This window comes from Glycine soja, chromosome 18 (genome assembly GCF_004193775.1).
Source record: "Glycine soja cultivar W05 chromosome 18, ASM419377v2, whole genome shotgun sequence".
NCBI classification, from domain to species: Eukaryota; Viridiplantae; Streptophyta; class Magnoliopsida; order Fabales; family Fabaceae; genus Glycine; species Glycine soja.
In genome coordinates, this window is record NC_041019.1 from 2,575,326 (window position 1) to 2,598,972 (window position 23,647).

The 23,647-nt window shown below is 34.4% G+C and overlaps 2 protein-coding genes and 1 long non-coding RNA gene across 8 annotated transcripts; 2 read left to right on the forward strand and 1 right to left on the reverse strand.

Annotated features, from left to right (window-relative positions):
* Positions 1 to 2,169: 2,169 nt before the first annotated feature.
* Positions 2,170 to 3,071, forward strand: LOC114396256. The gene is made up of 2 exons (XR_003663267.1): positions 2,170 to 2,621; positions 2,805 to 3,071. It is a non-coding gene; the product is annotated as an uncharacterized LOC114396256 (long non-coding RNA).
* A 5,326-nt stretch (positions 3,072 to 8,397) lies between these two features.
* On the reverse strand, positions 8,398 to 18,525 carry LOC114396252. Of its 4 annotated transcripts, none has more exons than XR_003663264.1 (2): positions 8,911 to 9,342; positions 8,398 to 8,727 (listed from the first exon to the last, which is right to left on the reverse strand). XR_003663264.1 is itself a non-coding variant. In XM_028358156.1 (2 exons), exon 1 carries the CDS (start codon positions 18,440 to 18,442, stop codon positions 18,110 to 18,112), a length of 333 nt encoding a protein of 110 aa, XP_028213957.1. In that variant the 5' UTR covers positions 18,443 to 18,525; the 3' UTR covers positions 8,450 to 8,727; positions 18,066 to 18,109. The 4 variants fall into 4 exon arrangements, 3 of the variants coding, with proteins under 3 accessions (XP_028213957.1, XP_028213956.1, XP_028213958.1); XM_028358156.1 differs by lacking the exon at positions 8,911 to 9,342 and adding an exon at positions 18,066 to 18,525 and having other exon boundaries at positions 8,450 to 8,727; XM_028358155.1 differs by lacking the exons at positions 8,398 to 8,727; positions 8,911 to 9,342 and adding exons at positions 17,623 to 17,888; positions 18,066 to 18,525.
* Positions 13,384 to 23,275, forward strand: LOC114396251. 3 transcript variants are annotated; one of them, XM_028358153.1, is made up of 2 exons: positions 13,384 to 13,849; positions 23,071 to 23,275. In XM_028358153.1, exon 1 carries the CDS (start codon positions 13,473 to 13,475, stop codon positions 13,803 to 13,805), a length of 333 nt encoding a protein of 110 aa, XP_028213954.1. In that variant the 5' UTR covers positions 13,384 to 13,472; the 3' UTR covers positions 13,806 to 13,849; positions 23,071 to 23,275. The 3 variants fall into 3 exon arrangements, 2 of the variants coding, with proteins under 2 accessions (XP_028213954.1, XP_028213953.1); XM_028358152.1 differs by lacking the exon at positions 23,071 to 23,275 and adding an exon at positions 14,020 to 14,226; XR_003663263.1 differs by lacking the exon at positions 13,384 to 13,849 and adding an exon at positions 22,454 to 22,889.
* The last annotated feature ends 372 nt before the right edge of the window (positions 23,276 to 23,647 follow it).

Here is a 23,647-nt window from a genome sequence, read left to right on the forward strand (position 1 = left end):
AGAAGTCACAGATTCTAGCAGAGGAGCGTGCATTGATGAAGGTGATGACTCCCTGTGAGGTTTCCCATGGCCCGAGCCACACTCCTCCATCACGGTTATACCCACCACGACGACCACAGAAACCATAGAGAGCCCTGGCCTGCCTCTTGCAAGCATAAACAACATCCATAGTGGTAATCATCTTTATCCTAGCATGTGCTCGTTGTAGGTAACAACATTGCGAATAACATTCTCTAGAAAGTTCTTAAGGATTCTGCGGGTTTTTTCTTAGAAGATGCCATCGATTCTCTTGATGCCGGGTTTCGTGATGCCCTGCATGTTGTCGGGCAACACTATCCTGTGTCCCTTGGCTCCTCCCTTTCCCAAACCCTTGCCTCACTTCCACAACCACCATATCCACCGCCACCGCGGTTGTATCCATTGAAGCCATAACCTCCACCACCACCACTAAAGCCACTACCTCCACCACCACCACGGCTGACGCAGGTCTGCGCTTCATTGACAGTAGTGTTCGGTTGTTAAGGTCCTTGCCGTGTAGTTCGTCGTTCACAACTCTCACTCCCTCTTATTGCTTCTTCTTCTTCTGACCATGCAGCAACAACATCATCTCTTCAATTTGGTGAGTTCCATTCGTGGCCTGCACCCATTGGAGTAGAAGTTAGAGTTGCTAGTGCTTCCAAGAGCCACAACCAAGCAAAGAAAAGGCACAGGGACAGGATTAATGCTTTGCAACATAGGTCACCACCCAATCCTCTCGCCTTTCACGACGTTGATAACCCTTGAGGGTTGTCATTGTCAGGGCCCAAACCAACCTACAAACAAAGCAACTTCACTCATGTTATTCTCGAATATTCTGCACCAGTTGGCCAATGAATGACAACAACAACCATGACTTGTACTTCATTATAAATACAACAAATCATGAATAAAACAACAGAGAAGAATTATGAAATACCTGTTAGTGTAATTAGCATAACATAATTTAGTCATATTCGTAATAGAGTGAGATTCAATTGTGAGGACTCAGGAGTGCAAGAAGCAACAAGGAGAGGTGACTACAAAGGGAGGACTAACATGTAAAAGTGAAAATTAAGATTAAAGATGAAGGAGCTTGAATTTTATATTTACATTTTGTAAAGTTAAGGGGATTTACAACAAAAAGTAAATTATTTAGTGTTATATATATATATATATATATATATATATATATATATATATATATATATATATAGATATATATAATTATTAAAACAGATAAAGCAATGGATAATTTGTTCCATGGGGTGTGGGCTTTGTCATTTACAATTAGGGTCCAATAATAATTAAGGGCAGATATTTATTTTAAGTATATATGCAAAGTAACTTAGTATGTTCAGGGGACTGTTACCCCTATATATATATATATATATATATATAGTTGCGCTCCTGCTCGAACTAAATGATGTGTTGTATAATAATTGTTGTTTTTCTTGTTTTCTAAATATACAGCAATAAAACCTTATTCTTGACGAAAAACAAAGAATGGTGTTGGTATTAAAAGGTCAAGCAATCAGATTTCGTCTATATTTTTATGTATTTACATTCATACAATTAAAAAAAAATTCTTGATTTATTGTGACCTTCGTATAATTTGTTATAAATTTATTTAAATAAATCTCAGAATTAAATTTATAAATAATGAAATTCTCTTATGAAAAACATCCTCCTTAAACAAACAAGCACATTTGAGATAAACTTTCAGTTTTCAAGACTAGTTTGACTTCTGTGACAACCTCCGAGCCACCTTCATTATTTATATTATTAATAAACCATGGACCGTCTAAGTATAGCATGACGTTTCACAAAATAGCATCGTTGAAAAAGTATTTATTTTTCGATTCTTTATATATATATAAGAGAAAGCCTCCATAAGTAAGACATACAAGCTGTTGAGTAAGATATTGTAATACCAACTACGTACCAAGGCTTTGCAGTGCTTCCAGATTCAAAATATTCTCGGGCCTGCTTTCTTCTCTACGGTATAAGAATCTGCGGGCATGAAACTGTAACCCTACCTTCTCCCATCAAATTAAAGAATGCCAAATCCAGATGCTTGTGAACAAGGTTTTGTGCATATTTTACTATTTTATCTTGCTAATCTAGCAGTATATATAGAGCATGGTGCAAGGCAATTTTTGTGAGTTGTATTTCAAGCTTGAAGCTACTTAAAAAGAGTAAATCATCAATCAAATTCATTTAGTTAAGATGAGCAAGTTCGTTGGTGTGTTCCTGCTGCTTTTGATCACTGTGACCGTTGCTGAATACGACCACAGTTATCCTGAACATGAAAACGAGAAAAATGGTCCATGCGGCAAGTTTAGCACACTTAGAATTTTGACGCATAAACTGCGTCACTGCGAAAAGGCTGCACGAAATGCATGGGCTCCTGTTTCTTCACAGTGCTGCAATGACCTTGTAGAAGTAAGCATCCCTTGCCTCTATGCTGTTTTCTCCTCCGATGCTTTCAAGAGAGTTGGTGTTGATCCCAGAGTCGCAATCACCATTCCCCATCGTTGCCATTTCTCCAACAAGCCATAGACCACAACTTACCTACCTATCATAAATGCCAACATATTTTTCAGGTATATATATGAGCATATCTATCAAGAATAATTATTTATATTTCAAAAACTTTATCCAGAAGCTGATAAATTGTTATATTTCTATACTGAACTAATTAAATTAAACATGTATATACTCATCACATTTTTGGCTGTTATAAAGTAGCATATGCTGATTCAATGTTTTCTCTAATGTAATTGCAGCTTGTAGATTGCTGGGAACGTTGGTTATGGTTACGCAACCTGAGGTTTTTACAATTCGTCAAAGCTTCAGGATACAGTAGTGTGTGTTGTGTATTGTATGATGTCAGTTAATAATTTGAGCTCCTTAACTATAAAGGCTCAAAAATAAGTTACAATTAATATTGTAACAACTTTATTATTATCTATCAAATAACTTCTATGTCTTCCTGAAAAATATCCTTTTGGTTGTTTTATGACAATAATTTATATATATAGATGTTCGCGATATGGGTTCTTGGCCTAGCTGCATAAAATTAACTATATCTGATCTTGTTCATCATTCACAGTTAATTGAATATGTTTGTCGTACAGTTTCCTTGACCTTTTGACCACGCTCTTGATCACTGCGTTAGCGACAATAGCAGAGCACGTGTTAAAGGTTGCTACAAATTTCTATATGACATAATACTACAAAAAGAAAAATGTTAAAGAGAATTCTATAACCGTGTATGCATAACATGATTTTTCTAGATAATAAATTACGGGAAAGTTTAATATTTTTTTTATCAATAAATATTGATTGTTAGTTTGTTAGTAAGAGGGATCAAATTATGTGATCTTTCCTTCTTTTCCTTTTTATCTTTCACCACCCAACATCCTTATATCACCTAGGCCGGAAAGTTGAAGGAAGTTGGTGGATATTTAGAGGCCACTGTTATTGCACTTATAAGGGTGGGAAATCAATACAAGTATGTGTAGGTGGGTGTCTTGGCATCAATCATGTGAAGATGTCTTTGAACCTTGGCTATGATTTGTAACTCAGACTCAAGGGCAATTGTATACTTGATCACTAAGACCCTTCCCCGTTACAAGCATCGGTTTGCTACGCTGGTGTTTCTTGAGCCAATTCACAAAAACTATTTGGACCAACTCATTAAAAGTCAAAATTTTAATATGAAAAAGAAAAAAACTAAAATGCGGGCCAGTGTCCATCAACTGGCGTGTTTATTGTTGAATATATAAAGCTCATTTAAATGCAACCTATGCAAACTGATTTTAACTGAGGACTTAAATGAGGTGCTAACTCTTATTTCCTTACGGATAATGCCTTTATAATAGTAATTTTTTTTCTTCCATAGCTTGTGAAAATTCAGACTACTTATGGAAGACTATTTTGTTATCTTCTTTCATATTTTCTCCATGCCGTAATTAAAACTAGTTTCGGCTTTGTCTTAGAAAAAACGAATCCTCTTATATATATATATATATATATATATATATATATATATATATATATATATATCATTTTCTGCTTAAACTTTATGTTTACTCTAGGAAATTAATCAACAACTTGAAACAAGGTTGAGCTGATGAAATGCCTCAGGATGAATAATGAGTAACTCGATCATTTTAGTAATTTAAATAATTAATCTCAACAATGATGAAAAAATTACTTCTTCACATTGCACAATTATAAATATATTAAATATTAATTGTTGATTTTTGTAATTAAGAATTAAAATTATTTGCTTCACTCTAATAAACAATTTTCTGATTTTTTGTGTGTTTGTCTAAGCTGCTTCTTTTTTTTTAAAAAAATTCTATTTATTTTTAGAAACAAACCATATCTATTTCTTAAAAGAGAATTTATATCAAAAACATTTATTTTAAAATTAGATTTTCTTAACGCAAATTAAATCCATTACAAGCAATGGAGACTGGACTGTAATTGAGTGCTACAAGCTACAAAGCCCAGCATTTGGTACACGCTGAAAACCTTATTTACAGCCCAAACCAATGACCGGAAAACACATCAAAGCGAAGTTGGCAAACTATACTTGTATTTTGTGTAGGTTTTAAAAGAGAATAAAATTTGCTGTAAATAAAAAAGAGAGAGAATAACATTTCGGTTTTATGATACCGTGGATAATTTATTTAACAATTTTCTTTGCAGAATTCAAAATAATGTTAATTAAAAATCTTGGAGAATACAAAAAATGTTTTGTTAGTCCCCATAATATTTCAGTTTCACTCCAACCTAATGGCGAAATCAGAATTTTTTTAAGGGAGGCGAAAATTAATCACTTGCTAAATAAAATGAGTATTGACTAAATTCCCAATAATTATTTAAAATACTAAAGACTTGAATATATTTATAACAACTGGTCATGGTTTTTCTATAATCACATTTGGATTTTTAGTTGCTAGCTTTTTTTTATAGTAAATAAATATTTATTTGTATTCTCTACTAAGGAACATGCTATAAGCTAGCTGCATGTGCTTAAAGAATAGAATATAAAGTTTCATCTCTTCCCAAGTTAGAACACGAGCCACGTGTGTTTTTATTCATGTAAATGAGTTTTTCTTTTCCCACTTATAAGCTTATGGCTAATTGTCAAATTCAAGCATTCCTTACGCTATTATGCGGTTATGCCATATTACTACATTAGCTTCTTTCAATAAAACGTTGATACGTCGAATGCGATTATGGCTAATTGGCTAATTCAAGTCATTATGTCTAATTCATTTTTATTGAAACATAAATATTAAGCTATAAACATGATTATGTTGGTGGTTATCTTTCCACCTAATAAACGTGATTGTTTCCAATTTTCACCGTGAGTGTGATTCAATCATGAGGATTGAGGAGTAGTACTATTACAAAAAAAAAAAGGTTTTTTAATACGCTGGAACAATGAGGATTCTATCAAAACTGTCATTAACAAATGATCGATGATATTTTAGTAAATAAGTGAATGCGTTAATTATGGTTTTCATAGGACACATTTTAATGTTATTTTTCACTGCATGTTTGCTTCACCATATGCTTTATTTGTTTGTTACTAACAATGCGAGTAATGGAGGTAAGCACACACCACAATCAAAGAACAACTCCACTCGAAGCAAAGTGAATCAAAGATCCAAACTTCTCTGATCTCAACTTCCACTTCAGCTTCACGAGCCATGGCCAACAAACGATTGCTGCGCCACGCAACTCATCGACGGCGACGGCGAGTTCAACATCGTCGGCCTCGACAACTTCATCAGAACCCTCAATCTCACCTCCTACGGCCTCTCCTACACAGTTGTCGCAATCATGGAACCTCAGAGTAGCGGTGCGTTCATTCCTCCTTCAATCTTGCTGATTCTGATTGCTTGGTTTACTTCACTCGAACTTGTGTTGTGACTCTTTTGTGTTTGTTGAGCTTGGATCGATTAATTGAAGTGTGTTTTTCGAGTTTACGTTTGCTCTGAAGTAGAGTGGGTCATGACGGATATCTTCATTTTTTTATTTGCAACAAATTTTTACTTGATTTTAGGGGTTGAGCTAGATTGAAGTTAGTTTTGGTTGTGTTGCACCAAAATCATAATCAGAGCCACCAGAACCCAAGTCGTTCTCGGTTTGTGTGCCCGTGTTCTGTTCTGGAATTGAATATTGAAAGTTTTTTTATTTATTATTTTTGGTTATTTTGTATTAATAGGTGAGAAGGGAAGGAGAATGGGGGAACTTACCTCTGTAGTTTAGAAGAGGTTCAAGTTTCCCGAGAACAGTGTTGAACTTTATGCTTCTGCTTAAACTTTATGTTTATCTCTAGGAAATTAATCAACAACTTGAAACAAGGTTGAGCTGATGAAATGCCTAATGCCTCGGGATGAATAATGAGTAACTCGATCATTTTAGTAATTTAAATAATTAATCTCAACATTGATGAAAAAATTACTTCTTCACATTGCACAATTATAAATATATTAAATATTAATTGTTGAAAAATTAAGAATTAAAATTATTTACTTCACTCTAATAAACAATTTTCTGATTTTTTGTGTGTTTGTCTGCTTGTTTTTTTTTTTTTTAAATTCTATTTATTTTTAGAAACAAACCATATCTATTTCTTAAAGGAGATTTTATATCAAAAACATTTATTTTAAAATTATATTTTCTTAACGCAAATTAAATACATTACAAGCAATGCACTATCTCATGAATGGGTAGCTCCTCTTTGAACTTGTCCTCATAGTTTGCAAAGCTGTAACCTCCACCTTCATTTGGAGATTATTCATTAATCATATATCATAATATATACATAAACAGTTGGCACATGAAAAGGTGAGATAGATAGCCTTTACATTAAAAAATTCACTAAGAGGAGTATGTAGATGGGCTTGGGGTTTTCGAACGCCATCCCAAATCCGAGGAAATCATATCATGATAAGAACTAATGATGAAGAAATACAAGAAACCACAATAAAGAAAAAAAAAAAAACTCAAATTTTATGGGAATTGAATCACACCTTCTGAATATCTTCTCTTGAAAAAACCATCTCTTAATTTAATTTCAGAATACATATTCTGGAAATGTATAAAAGTGATCTAAAGGATAAATGGAAAAATGAAAAAATAAAAACAATTGAATGTAACGTCACATAGTATGTGATCAAATTTTGTGTTCAAATAACAAATGAACAGCTCCACTAAAAAGCTAATTAAACTGATGTTAACTGGGGTTTGAGTGAATTCTCATCTGTATACAGCAACCACAATTCTTTGAAGCATATCCTAGGTACTGGTATATGATGCTGTCAAGACACTGTCCCAGGCTTAATAAGTAAACTGTTTCTATGACCTTAAATCTGTTGTCCTAGATTTAGCACCAGCATGTGCAATAGCGCAAAGACCACCCCTATTGTTGACCTTTTCATAAATGATATATATAAGAGGATTCGTTTTTTCTAAGACAAAGCCGAAACTAGTTTTAATTACGGCATGGAGAAAATATGAAAGAAGATAACAAAATAGTCTTTCATAAGTAGTCTGAATTTTCATAAAATATGGAAAAAAAATACTATTATAAAAGCATTATCCGTAAGGAAATAAGAGTTAGCACCTCATTTAAGTCCTCAGTTAAAATCAGTTTGCATAGGTTGCATTTAAATGAGCTTTATATATTCAACAATAAACACGCCAGTTGATGGCACTGGCCCGCATTTTAGTTTTTTTCTTTTTCATATTAAAATTTTGACTTTTAATGAGTTGGTCCAAATAGTTTTTGTGAATTGGCTCAAGAAACACCAGCGTAGCATACCGATGCTTGTAACGGGGAAGGGTCTTAGTGATCAAGTATACAATTGCCCTTGAGTACTCTGAGTTACAAATCATAGCCAAGGTTCAAAGACATCTTCATATGATTGATGCCAAGACACCCACCTACACATACTTGTATTGATTTCCCACCCTTATAAGTGCAATAACAGTGGCCTCTAAATATCCACCAACTTCCTTCAACTTTCCGGCCGAGGTGATATAAGGATGTTGGGTGGTGAAAGATAAAAAGGAAAAGAAGGAAAGATCACATAATTTGATCCTTCTTACTAACAAACTAACAATCAATATTTATTGATAAAAAAAATCTTAAACTTTCCCGTAATTTATTATCTAGAAAAATCATGTTATGCATACACGGTTATAGAATTCTCTTTAACATTTTTCTTTTTGTAGTATTATGTCATATAGAAATTTGTAGCAACCTTTAACACATACTCTGCTATTGTCGCTAACGCAGTGATCAAGAGCGTGGTCAAAAGGTCAAGGAAACTGTACGACAAACCAATTCAATTAACTGTCAATGATGAACAAGATCACATATAGTTAATTTTATGCAGCTAGGCCAAGAACCCATATCGCGAACATCTATATATATAAATTATTGTCATAAAACAACCAAAAGGATATTATTCAGGAAGACATAGAAGTTATTTGATAGATAATAATAAAGTTGTTACAATATTAATTGTAACTTATTTATGAGCCTTTATAGTTAAGGAGCTCAAATTATTAACTGACAACATACAATACACAACACACACTACTGTATCCTGAAGCTTTGACGAATTGTAAAAACCTCAGGTTGCGTAACCATAACCAACGTTCCCAGCCATCTACAAGCTGCAATTACATTAGAGAAAACAATGAATCAGCATATGCTACTTTATAACAGCCAAAAATGTGATGAGTATATACATGTTTAATTTAATTAGTTCAGTATAGAAATATAACAATTTATCAGCTTCTGGATAAAGTTTTTGAAATATAAATAATTATTCTTGATAGATATGCTCATATATATACCTGAAAAATATGTTGGAATTTATGATAGGTAGGAAAGTTGTGGTCTATGGCTTGTTGGCGAAATGGCAACGATGGGGAATGGTGATTGCGACTCTGGGATCAACACCAACTCTCTTGAAAGCATCGGAGGAGAAAACAGCATAGAGGCAAGGGATGCTTACTTCTACAAGGTCATTGCAGCACTGTGAAGAAACAGGAGCCCATGCATTTCGTGCAGCCTTTTCGCAGTGACGCAGTTTATGCGTCAAAATTCTAAGTGTGCTAAACTTACCGCATGGACCATTTTTCTCGTTTTCATGTTCAGGATAACTGTGGTCGTATTCAGCAACGGTCACAGTGATCAAAAGCAGCAGGAACACACCAACGAACTTGCTCATCTTAACTAAATGAATTTGATTGATGATTTACTCTTTTTAAGTAGCTTCAAGCTTGAAATACAACTCACAAAAATTGCTTTGCACCATGCTCTATATATACTGCTAGATTAGCCAGATAAACTAGTAAACTATGCACAAAACCTTGTTCACAAGCATCTGGATTTGCATTCTTTAATTTGATGGGAGAAGGTAGGGTTACAGTTTCATGCCCGCAGATTCTTACCGTAGAGAAGAAAGCAGGCCTGAGAATATTTTGAATCAGGAAGCACTGCACAGCCTTGGTACGTATTTGGTATTACAATATCTTACTCAACAGCTTGTATGTCTTACTTATGGAGGCTTTCTGTTATATATATATAAAGAATCGAAAAATAAATACTTTTTCAACGATGCTATTTTGTGAAACGTCATGCTATACTTAGACGGTCCATGGTTTATTAATAATATAAATAATGAAGGTGGCTCGGAGGTTGTCACAGAAGTCAAACTAGTCTTGAAAACTGAAAGTTTATCTCAAATGTGCTTGTTTGTTTAAGGAGGATGTTTTTCATAAGAGAATTTCATTATTTATAAATTTAATTCTGAGATTTATTTAAATAAATTTATAACAAATTATACGAAGGTCAGAATAAATCAAGATTTTTTTTTGATTGTATGAATTTAAATACATAAAAATATAGACGAAATCTGATTGCTTGACCTTTTAATACCAACACCCTTCTTTGTTTTCGTCAAGAATAAGAATAAGGTTTTATTGCTGTATATTTAGAAAACAAGAATCTAGTGTAGTTTATGCAAAACAACAATTGATATACAACACATCATCTAGTTCGAGCAGGGGCGAAAATATTTATATATATATATATATATATATATATATATATATATATATAACCAAATAATTTACTTTTTGTTGTAAGTCCCCTTAACTTTACATAATACAAATATAAAATTCAAGCTCCTTAATCTTTAATCTTAATTTTCACTTTTACACGTTAGTCCTTCCTCCGTCAGTCACCTCTCCTTGTTGCTTCTTGTGCTCCTCAATCCTCACGATTGAATCACACTCTGTTACGAATAGGACTAAATTATGCTATGCTAACTACACTAACAGGTATTTCAATATTTTTCTCTGTTGTTGTATTCATGATTTGTGGTATTTATAATGAAGTACAAGTCATGGTTGTTGTTGCCATTCATTGGCCAATTGGTGCAGAATATTCTAGAATAACATAAAAAAGGATAAGTATCATGGGTGGTTATACCAAAATGTTGATATGGTGGTGAGATTGCTTTTCACAATTGACAATCCTACCTTGCATTCCTTTACTCGCAATCTCTGAGGTATGTTGGCTTATTGACTATCCTCATGGGCCTACTATGTGCTGGTATAGTATTTCTCTCATTATCTATCGTTGGAAAATCAACCTTTTCCTCAAGGTTGGACAATAAAAAAAAATAGAAACAGGGTTAAAAAAAAACATGAGTGAAGTTGCTTTGTTTGTGGGCTGGTTTGGGCCCTGACAATGACAACCCTAAGGGTTATCAACATCATGAAAGGCGAGAAGGTTGGGTGGTGACCTGCGTCACAGAGCATTGATCCTATCCTTGTGCCTTATCTTTGCTTGGCTGTGGCTCTTGGAAGCACTAGCAGCTCTAACTTCTGCTCCAATGGGTGCAAGCCACGAAGGGAGCTCACCAAATTGAAGAGATGATGTTGTTGTTGCATGGTTAGAAGAAGAAGAAGCAACAAGAGGGAGTGAAATTTGTGAACGATGAACTGTACGGCTAGGACCATGACAACCGAACACCACTGTCAATGAAGCGCAGACCCGCGTCAGCCTTGGTGGTGGTGGAAGCGGTGGCTTTGGTGGAGGCTGTGGCTTCAATGGATACAACCGTGGTGGTGGTGGGGGTGATGGTGGCAGATATGGTGGTCGTGGAAGTGAGGCAAGGGTTTGGGAAAGGGAGGAGCCAAGGGGCACAGAACGGTGCTGCGAGACAACATGCAGGGTATCACGAAACCCGACGTCAAGAGAATCAATGGCATATTCTAAGAAAAAACCCGTAAAGTCCTTAAGAACTTTCTAGAGAATTTTATTTGCAATGTTGTTACGTACACCGAGCACATGCTAGGAGAAAGATGGTTACCACTATGGATGTTGTTGATGCTCGCAAGAGGAAAGTCAGGGCTCTCTATGATTTTGGTGCTCGTCGTGGTGGGTATAACCGTGATGGAGGAGTGTGGCTCGAGCCATAGGGCACCCCACAGGGAGTCATCACCTTCATCAACACACGCTCCTCCGCTAGAATGTGCGACTTCTACATGGATATTTGTTTCCAGTTTCGGGTGTGAGGGGGGAGATGGTGGATGAAGAGTTTCCATGGTATCGCACAAGCCTAACAAGCGGTTCTGAGTACTCACAAAATAGGGATTGAACAGGATGTTCATAAGAAGGTAGGTGGTGAAATAGAAGGGAAGAAACCTGTGGGGGGTAGAATTACTTTTTGTTGTAAGTCCCCTTAACTTTACAAAATACAAATATAAAATTCAAACTCCTTAATCTTAAATCTTAAATCTTAATTTTCACTTTTACACGCTAGTCCTTACTCTGTTATTTACCTTTCATTGTTGCTTCTTGCTTAGAGACCAAACCATGAAGTAGCCTGTTTATGTTTTTTTGGTGAACCTAAACAAGTTTTCCCCAAATTTTTAATATTTATTTAAGAGAAACAAAATAAGGAGATATATTATTTGTGGACCTGAACAAGTTTTCCCCAAATTTGAGTGAATGGAGGAGAAAAGTGAATTCTTTTTATTTTTTTAGAACATCAAACAACTCTCTAGAAGATTAAAAATAAATAAAAATAATTTATATGAAGAAAAAAAACTATGAAGTAACAAAAATTTGAATTTGAATTTAATTTTAATCTATATAAAAATGATTTTAGTATAATTTATTTATTTATATATCTACATATTGAAATAAGAGGAGAGAATTTTTTTCACTTCGTCCTTCCTTATTTATCTCTATTCAAACATTATATTTTTTTTACTCTATTTTTCTTTTACTTGTATCTTTTTCATTTCTTTCTCTCTTATTTCTTTCTTCTCTTTTTTTTTCCATTTTTAATTGTAATGGAGCATTAGGAAAAAAACTATACTTTTGTATTTTGTGTAAATTTTAAAATGGATTAACATTTCAGTTTAATGATACCCGGGGCTAATTAATTTAACAATTTCGTTTGAAGAATTCAAGATTTTGTTAATTAAGAATGTTAGAGAGAATACAAATTAACGTTGTTTTGCATCAGCTACACGAGATTTTGTCTATTTTTTATCATTTAAATTAGTACAGTAAAACATTTTTCTTGATCTAATGACTTTCGTATAATTTGTTATTAATTTATTTCAATAAATCTCAGAATTAAATTTATGATAAATTCTCTTATGATAAGCATCCTCCTTAAACTAACACATTTGGGATTCACTTTCAGTTTCCATCACTAGTTTGACTTCTGCATGTGACAACTCTCCAAGTCACCATCATTTATCTTATTAATAAACTATATAAGTACAGCAGGGCTTGTCACAAAATAGTATCTTTTATAGTAATTATTTACATAAGTACCAGTAATAATTTTTAATCAAATGATTTAGAATTAAAATCTTGATTAATCATTAAACATAAAATACATTATATTGAGAAAAAAATCTATTTTATGTGTATTTATGATCTCTAATAAAAATTAATCACTTTTTCCTATCAAAAACTATTTGGTATTAATATTATCATTAGAAAATAATAACATCGTTGAAAAAAGTACAAAAGTACAGTATTTGTTTTTCTATTATTTAAATCTGTAAGAATTTGTAATACCAACTACGCATCAAGGTAGGTAGATCATCGTGTGCTTCATCTCTTAGTAAGAATCTGCGGGCATGCATGCAGCTCTAGCCTCGATCTTTTCTCCCATGAAACTAAAGAATGCAAAATCCAGATGCTAGCTTGCGAACCAGGTTTAATTTGGTACACAGTTATTTATTTGGCTAGCTAGCTAATCCTGGCAATATATATATAGACCATAGTGCTAGCCAATTTAAATTTGTGAGTTGCATTCGAAGCTTGAAACTAGCTAGCTACTTAAAAAGAGTAAATCATCAATCAAATTCATTTAGTTAAGATGGGCAAGTTTGTTGGGTTGTTCCTGCTGGTTTTGGTCAGTGTGGCCGTTGCTGAATACGACAACGGTTATCCTGAACATGAAAACGAGAAAAATGGCCCATGCGGCAAGTTTAGCACACTTAGAATTTTGACGCATAAACTGCGTCACTGCGAAAAGGCTGCACGAGATGCGTGGGCTCCTGTTTCTTCACAGTGCTGCAATGACCTTGTAGAAGTAAGCATCCCTTGCCTCTATGCTGTTTTCTCCTCTGATGCTTTCAAGAGAGTTGGTGTTGATCCCAGAGTCGCAATCACTATTCCCCATCGTTGCCATTTCGCCAACAAGCCATAGACCACAACTTACCTACCTATCATAAATGAAAACATATTTTTCAGGTATATATATGAGCATATATCTATCAAGAATAATTATTTATATTTCAAAAACTTTATCTAGAAGCTGATAAATTGTTATATTTCTATACTGAACTAATTAAATTCATCACATTTTTGGCTGTTATAAAGTAGCATATGCTGATTCATTGTTTTCTCTAATGTAATTGCAGCTTGTAGATGGCTGAGAACGTTGGTTATGGTTACGCAACCTGAGGTTTTTACAATTCGTCAAAGCTTCAGGATACAGTAGTCTGTGTTGTGTACTGTATGTTTGTTGTCCGTTAATAATTTGAGCTTGTTATCAAGGCTCACAAATAAATTACCTTGTAACGTACAATTTTATTCTCTATCAAATAAATTCACGTTTTCTTAAAATATATCTTTTTGGTTGTTTCGAATTTAATTTTATTTGGATGGATTGGTGTATCTTAGAGAATATGAGTGTGTTTGAGTAAACTATGGAAAATCTTAAAATTTAATTTGTTTGCAAATGAATCTCAACCCTATGTTTGAGTAAACATTGGTCCATTAGATTTGTGCATTAGAACAACTATTATCGTATATTGCACAAGAACTCAAACATGTACTATAAAGGATTCTGTGACAGAATAATTCTGTTATGTATTTCATGATTTACTAAGACTTAAATATATATAAGAGGGTTATAGTGAAATCTCTTAAGATTGAACTATACAGATTGATTCTCCAAATAAAACTCCTAAGATTACGTCTTGACTAAAAGCAAATTAATTTACATGATCACAGACTAATAATACGGGATAATATAATAATTGCACATAATTTCACACTGTTATCTCATCATGATATCATTATCCCCATCAAGTTGGAGCATGTAAATTAGATATCCCCAACTTGCACGACAAAGAGTTGAACTGAGTGGGATCAAGAGCCTTAGTAAAAATATCAGCTAATTGTGCATGTGTAGGAACATAAGTAGGTGCAATATTGCCAGTGAGATACTCGTCACGAATGAAGTGGCAATCCACTGATGGGTCACCCCCTCTATCATCCATTGTCATATCACCACTTTCTTTAGTACCTCCTGTGTGATTCGTTTCTTCTACACCTTCAGTCACACTCACTTCGAACTCCTTCCACTGTTTTGAATGGGAAAACTCCATATGAGATGCTATATGAGCAGTAAACTGCATATGAACATTTGAGAATATTTGGCTCCTTATGTTACGCCCATAATCAAAGAAGGAATGGTGATAAATTTGCAAGTAGGAGTAAGAACTGTGTTTTTATTGGCTGCCTATATGGCAAGAAAGGGTGGAAGCTGTTTGACTTAGAAACAAAAGAAATTTTTGTCTTTCGAGATGTTGAATTCGTTGAGACCAAGTATCCTTTTTTTATTGATGTTACTACCCAAGAAGATGTTCCTCTTAAAAATTGGAGGTATGAAGAAATTGTTGGTGATGTGACTGATGGTGTAGAAGAAACGGATCACATAAGAGGTACTGAAGAAAGTGGTAATATGGCAATGGATGATAGAGGGGGTAAGCCAAATATGGGGTTCGATGAACAAGGTGTTACTCTCCAAAATATGGACACACAAGATATAATGCTTCCATCTATATCACCAACCGAACCATTATTTGGTAGAGGACACAGAACCAAACAACCTTCTACTCGATTGCAAGATTATGTGACAAATACCATCAAAAGATTGAGCCCATCCAACTGTTCACCTTCTCCAAAGGCAGACTCGGGTGCGCCCTATCCCATAACTGATTATGTGAATTATGACCATTTTTCTCTTGCACATCGTGCTTTTCTTGCATCCATTTCACAGGAAAAGGAGCCTGTCACTTATACTAACGCGGTGAAAGACAATCGATGGAGAAATGTAATAAAAAGTGAGATACATGCCCTTGAAACCAATGAAGCTTGGACAGTCACACAATTACCTTCAGGAAAGAAAGCACTTGGCTGCAAGTGGGTGTACAAAATAAAGAATAAAGCTGATGGAAGTGTAGAATGGTTCAAAGCAAGGTTAGTAATTCTTTGCAATCATCAAAAGGAGGGGATCGATTACACAGACTTTTTCACCGTTGTAAAAATGATAACAGTCCGCACAGTGTTAGCCGTAACAGCCACACGAGCTTGGGAATTACATTAGATGGATGTACACAATGCATTTTCACACGGAGACCTTAAGGAGGTTTTGTACATGAAGCTGCCTCCTGGCTTTCTTCCTCAGCAATATGGCATGGTGTATAAAATCAACAAGTCCTTATATGGACTCAAACAGATGTCTCATTGTTGGTTTGCCAAGCTATCCGCTGCACTTAAACACTACGGATTTCGGCATTCTCTATCTAATTATTCTCTTTTCGTCTTGCAAAGACCAAGGGTACATATTGTAGTGTTAGTGTATGTTGATGACCTAATCATTTCAGGAGATAATCATGAAGCTATCATCAAATGTAAAGCCTATTTACACAATTGCTTTCACATGAAAGACTTGGGGATCCTCAAATATTTCTTGGGTGTTGAAGTGGTGCAATCTTCCGCGGGTATCTTTCTTTGTCAACGCAAATATGCTTTGGAAATTATAGCCGAAACTGGACTTCTGGGAGCTGAGCCATCAAATGTGCCAATTGAACATAATCATCGTCTAGCACTTGCAGTAGACTTGTTTTTTCCTCATCCTGATCAGCATAGGCGGTTAGTAGGTCGTCTCATTTACCTATGTTTTATGAGACCCGAGCTTTCATACTGTGTGCATGTGTTGTCTCAATTTATGCAAGCACCTAAAGAGACCCATTGGGAGGCTGCTCTCTGTGTTGTTCAATACCTGAAAGGGAATCCAGGACAGGGTGTTTTGTTGCGTAAGGATTTTGACTTGCAACTATCTAGTTTGTGTGACTCTGATTGGGTTAGATGTCCTTTAACTCATAAGTCCCTTACCGGATGATTTGTTCTACTTGGATCTTCTCCAATTTCATGGAAAACTAAGAAACAACAAACAGTATCTCACTCCTCCACTGAGGCTGAGTATCGATCCATGACAGCTGTAACAGGAGAATTGAAACAGTTAAAAGGTCTTCTCCATAGTCTTGGTATCTCTCATTCTCAGACTATGCGACTTCATTGTGATAGTCAAGCAGTGCTTCATATTGTCAAGAACCCTGTTTTTCATGAGCACACCAAGCACATTCAAGTAGATTGCCACTTCATTCGTGATGAGTATCTCACTGACAATATTGCACCTACTTATGTTTCTACACATGCACGATTAGCTGATATTTTTACTAAGGCTCTTGGTCCCACTCAATTCACCTCTCTGTTGTGCAAGTTAGAGATATGTAATTTAGATGCTCAACTTGAGAAGGGTAATGATATCATGATGAGATATTAGGAGATAACAGAATCGGTGTGAAATTATGTGCAATTATTATATTATCCGGTATTATTAGTCTGTAATCATGTAAATTAATTTGTTTTTAGCCAAGACGTAATCTTAGGAGTTTTATTTGGAGAATCAATCTGTATAGTTCAATCTTAAGAGATTTTACTATAACCCTATTGTATATATTTATGTCTTAGCAAATCATGAAATACATAACAGAATTATTCTATCACAGAATCCTTTATAGTACATGTTTGAGTTCTTGCGCAATATACGATAATAGTTGTTCTAATGCACAAATCTAATGGACCAATGTTTACTCAAACATAGGGTTGAGATTCATTTGCAAACAAATTAATTTTTAAGATTTTCCATAGTTTACTCAAACACACTCATATTCTCTACGATACACCAACCCATCCAAATAAAATTAAATTTGAAACAACCAAAAAGATACATTTTAAGAAAAGGTGAATTTATTTGAGAGAGAATAAAATTGTACATTACAAGGTAATTTATTCGTGAGCCTTGATAACAAGCTCAAATTATTAACAAAACATACAATACACAACACACACTATTGTATCCTGAAGCTTTGACGAATTGTGAAAACCTCAGGTTGCGTAACCATAACCAACGTTCCCAGCCATCTACAAGCTGCAACTACATTAGAGAAAACAATGAATCAACATATGCTACTTTATAACAGCCAAAAATGTGATTAGTATATACATGTTTAATTTAATTATTTCAGTATAGAAATATAACAATTTATCAGCTTCTGGATAAAGTTTTTGAAATATAAATAATTATTCTTGATAGATATGCTCATATATATACCTGAAAAATATGTTGGCATTTATGATAGGTAGGAAAGTTGTGGTCTATGGCTTGTTGGCGAAATGGCAACGATGGGGAATAGTGATTGCGACTCTGGGATCAACACCAACTCTCTTGAAAGCATCAGAGGAGAAAACAGCATAGAGGCAAGGGATGCTTACTTCTACAAGGTCATTGCAGCACTGTGAAGAAACAGGAGCCCACGCATCTCGTGCAGCCTTTTCGCAGTGACGCAGTTTATGCGTCAAAATTCTAAGTGTGCTAAACTTGCCGCATGGGCCATTTTTCTCGTTTTCATGTTCAGGATAACCGTTGTCGTATTCAGCAACGGCCACACTGACCAAAACCAGCAGGAACAACCCAACAAACTTGCCCATCTTAACTAAATGAATTTGATTGATGATTTACTCTTTTTAAGTAGCTAGCTAGTTTCAAGCTTCGAATGCAACTCACAAATTTAAATTGGCTAGCACTATGGTCTATATATATATTGCCAGGATTAGCTAGCTAGCCAAATAAATAACTGTGTACCAAATTAAACCTGGTTCGCAAGCTAGCATCTGGATTTTGCATTCTTTAGTTTCATGGGAGAAAAGATCGAAGCTAGAGCTGCATGCATGCCCGCAGATTCTTACTAAGAGAAGAAGCACGCGATGATCTACCTACCTTGATGCGTAGTTGGTATTACAAATTCTTACAGATTTAAATAATAGAAAAACAAATACTGTACTTTTGTACTTTTTTCAACGATGTTATTATTTTCTAATGATAATATTAATACGAAATAGTTCTCGGTAGAAAACAGTAATTAATTTTTATTAGAGATCATAAATAAATATAAAATAGATTTTTTTTCTCAATATAATGCATTTCATGTTTAAGGATTAATCAAGATTTCAATTCAAGATTTCAATTCTAAATTACTTGATTAAAACATACCAATTATTACTAGTATTTGTGTAAACAATTACTATAAAAGATACTATTTTGTTACAAGCCATGCTGTACTTATAAACGGTCCATGGTTTATTAATAAGATAAATGAAGGTGACTTGGAGAGGTTGTCACATGCAGAAGTCAAACTAGTGATGGAAACTGAAAGTTAATCTCAAATGTGTTAGTTTAAGGAGGATGCTTATAATAAGAGAATTTATCATAAATTTAATTCTGAGATTTATTGAAATAAATTAATAACAAATTATACGAAAGTCATCAAGAAAAATGTTTTACTGTACTAATTTAAATGATAAAAAATAACACAAAATCTCGTGTAGCTGATGCAAAACAACGTTAATTTGTATTCTGTCTAACATTCTTAATTAACAAAATCTTGAATTCTTCAAAGGAAATTGCTAAATTAATTGGCCCCGGTATCATTAAACTGAAATGTTAATCCATTTTAAAATTTACCCAAAATACAAAAGTATAGTTTTGTTCCTAATGCTCCATTACAATTAAAAATGGAAAAAAAAAAGAGAAGAAAGAAATGGAAAAGATACAAGTAAAAGAAAAATAGAGTAAAAAAATATAATGTTTGAATAGAGATAAATAAGGAAGGACGAAGTGAACAAAATTCTCTCCTCTTATTTCAATATGTAGATATATAAATAAATAAATTATACTAAAATCATTTTTATATTGATTAAAATTAAATTTAAATTCAAATTTTTGTTACTCCATAGTTTTTTTTTCTTCATATAAATTATTTTTATTTATTTTTAATCTTCTAGAGAGTTGTTTGATGTTCTAAAAAAATAAAAAGAATTCACTTTTCTCCTCCATTCACTCAAATTTGGGGAAAACTTGTTCAGGTCCACAAATAATATATCTCCTTATTTTGTTTCTCTTAAATAAATATTAAAAATTTGGGGAAACATGTTTAGGTTCACCAAAAAAATATAAACAGGCTAGTTCATGGTTAGGTCTCTAAGAAGGAAGCAACAACGAAAGGTAAATAACAGAGTAAGGACTAGCGTGTAAAAGTGAAAATTAAGATTTAAGATTAAGGAGTTTGAATTTTATATTTGTATTTTGTAAAGTTAAGAGGACTTACAACAAAAAGTAATTCTATCCCCCACAGGTTTCTTCCCTTCTATTTCACCACCTACCTTCTTCTTATGAACACCCAGTTCAATCCCTATTTTGCAAGTACTAAGAACTGCTTGCTAGGTTTGTGCGGTGCCATGGAAACTCTTCATCCACCATCTCCCCCCTCACACCCGAAACTGGAAACAAATATCCATGTAGAAGTCACAGATTTTAGCGGAGGAGCGTGCGTTGATGAAGGTGATGACTCCCTGCGAGATTCTCCATGGCCCAAGCCACAATCCTCCATCACGATTATACCCACCACGACGATCACCGAAACCATAGAGAGCCTTGACCTGCCTTTTGCGAGCATCAACAACATCCATAGTGGTAACCATCTTTATCCTAGCATGTGCTCGGTGAAGGTAACAACATTGCGAACAACATTCTCTAGAAAGTTATTATGGACTCTGCGTGTTTTTTCTTAGAAGATGCCACTGATTCTCTTGATGCCGGGTTTCGTGATGCCCTGCAAGTTGTCGCGCAACACTATCATGTGTCCCTTGACTCCTCCCTTTCCCAAACCCTTGCCTCACTTCCACAACCACCATATACACCACTGTCACCCTTAGCACCATATCCACCGCCACCGTGGTTGTATCCATTGAAGCCACAACCTCCACCACCACCACGACTGACGCAAGTCTGCGCTTCATTGACAATGGTGTTCGGTTGTCAAGGTCTTAGCCGTGTAGTTCGTCGTTCACAACTCTCACTCCCTCTTGTTGCTTTTTCTTCTTTTTACCATGCAGCAACAACATCATCTCTTCAATTTGGTGAGTTCCATTCGTGGCCTGCACCCATTGGAACAGAAGTTAGAGTTGCTAGTGCTTCCAAGAGCCACAGCCAAGCAAAGAAAAGGCACAGGGATAGGATCAATGCTTTGCGACGCAGGTCACCACCCAATCCTCTCGCCTTTCACGACGTTGATAACCCTTGAGGGTTGTCATTGTCAGGGCCCAAACCAACCCACAAACAAAGCAACTTCACTCATGTTATTCTCGAATATTTTGCACCAGTTGGCCAATGAATGGCAACAACAACCATGACTTGTACTTCATTATAAATACAACAAATTAAATCATGAATAAAACAACATAGAAAAATTATGAAATACCTGTTAGTGTAGTTAGCATAACATAATTTAGTCCTATTCGTAATAGAGTGTGATTCAATTGTGAGGACCGAGGAACACAAGAAGCAACAAGGAGAGGTGACTACAAAGGGAGAACTAACATGTAAAAGTGAAAATTAAGATTAAAGATGAAGGAGCTTGAATTTTATATTTACATTTTGTAAAGTTATTTAGTTATATATATATATATATATATATATATATATATATATAATTATTAAAACAGATAAAGCAATGGATAATTTGTTTCATGGGGTGTGGGCTTTGTCATTTACAATTAGGGTCCGATAATAATTAAGGGCAGATATTTATTTTAAGTATATATGCAAAGTAACTTAGTAAGTTGAGGCGACTGTTACCCATATATATATATATATATATATATATATATATATATAGTTTCTCCCCTCTTCGAACTAGATGATGTGTCGTATAACAATTGTTGTTTTTCTTGTTTTCTAAATATACAACAATAAAACCTTATTCTTGACGAAAAACAAAGAAGGGTGTTGGTATTAAAAGGTCAAGCATTCAAATTTCGTCTATATTTTTATGCATTTAAATTCATACAATTAAATATTTTTCTTGATTTATTGTGACCTTCGTATAATTTGTTATAAATTTATTTAAATAAATCTCAGAATTAAATTTATAAATAATGAAATTCTCTTATGAAAAACATCCTCCTTAAACAAACAAGCACATTTGAGATAAACTTTTTAGTTTTCAAGACTAGTTTGACTTCTGTGACAACCTCCGAGCCACCTTCATTATTTATATTATTAATAAACCATGGACCGTCTAAGTATAGCATGACGTTTCACAAAATAGCATCGTTGAAAAAGTATTTATTTTTCGATTCTTTATATATATATAAGAGAAAGCCTCCATAAAAAGGACATACAGGCTGTTGAGTAAGATATTATAATACCAACTACGTACCAAGGCTGTGCAGTGCTTCCCGATTCAAAATATTCTAAGGTCTGCTTTCTTCTCTACGGTAAGAATCTGCGGGCATGAAGCTGTAACCCTAACTTCTCCCATCAATTTAAAGAATGCCAAATCCAGATGCTTGTGAACAAGGTTTTGTGCATAGTTTACTAGTTTATCTTGCTAATCTAGCAGTATATATAGAGCATGGTGCAAGGCAATTTTTGTGAGTTGTATTTCAAGCTTGAAGCTACTTAAAAAGAGTAAATCATCAATCAAATTCATTTAGTTAAGATGAGCAAGTTCGTTGGTGTGTTCCTGCTGCTTTTGATCACTGTGACCGTTGCTGAATACGACCACGGTTATCCTGAACATGAAAACGAGAAAAATGGTCCATGCGGCAAGTTTAGCACACTTAGAATTTTGACGCATAAACTGCGTCACTGCGAAAAGGCTGCACGAAATGCATGGGCTCCTGTTTCTTCACAGTGCTGCAATGACCTTGTAGAAGTAAGCATCCCTTGCCTCTATGCTGTTTTCTCCTCCGATGCTTTCAAGAGAGTTGGTGTTGATCCCAGAGTCGCAATCACCATTCCCCATCGTTGCCATTTCTCCAACAAGCCATAGACCACAACTTACCTACCTATCATAAATGCCAACATATTTTTCAGGTATATATATGAGCATATCTATCAAGAATAATTATTTATATTTCAAAAACTTTATCTAGAAGCTGATAAATTGTTATATTACTATACTGAACTAATTAAATTAAACATGTATATACTCATCACATTTTTGGCTGGTATAAATTATACCATGTGCTCATTGTTTTCTCTAATGTAATTGCAGCTTGTAGATGGCTGAGAACGTTGGCTATGGTTACGCAACCTGAGGTTTTTACAATTCGTCAAAGCTTCAGGATACAGTAATCTGTGTTGTGTATTGTATGTTTGTTGTCCGTTAATAATTTGAGCTTGTTATCAAGGCTCACAAATAAATTACCTTGTAATGTACAATTTTATTCTCTATCAAATAAATTCACGTTTTCGTAAAATATATCTTTTTGGTTGTTTCGAATTTAATTTTATTTGGATGGATTGGTGTATCTTAGAGAATATGAGTGTGTGAGTAAACTATGGAAAATCTTAAAATTTAATTTGTTTGCAAATGAATCTCGACCCTATGTTTGTGTAAACATTGGTCCGTTAGATGTGTGCATTAGAAGAACTATTATCGTATATTCTACAACAACTCAAACATGTATTACATTCATTTTCCACAACAACTCAAACATATATGCACTACATTGTTGGTTTGCGACTGTGCTGAGGACTTTCTGCATTGAACTATTCACCATATAGTTTCCTCGGCCTAGCTGCATAATCTTGTGCATATTATCATTCAGTGTATAGATAATTTTTAGTTT

What these genes read in the sequence shown, in the direction of transcription:
- LOC114396251 (XM_028358153.1), top strand. Translation starts at nt 13,473, where the DNA reads ATGGGCAAGTTTGTTGGGTTGTTCCTGCTGGTTTTGGTCAGTGTGGCC.
- LOC114396252 (XM_028358156.1), bottom strand. Translation starts at nt 18,442, where the DNA reads ATGGGCAAGTTTGTTGGGTTGTTCCTGCTGGTTTTGGTCAGTGTGGCC.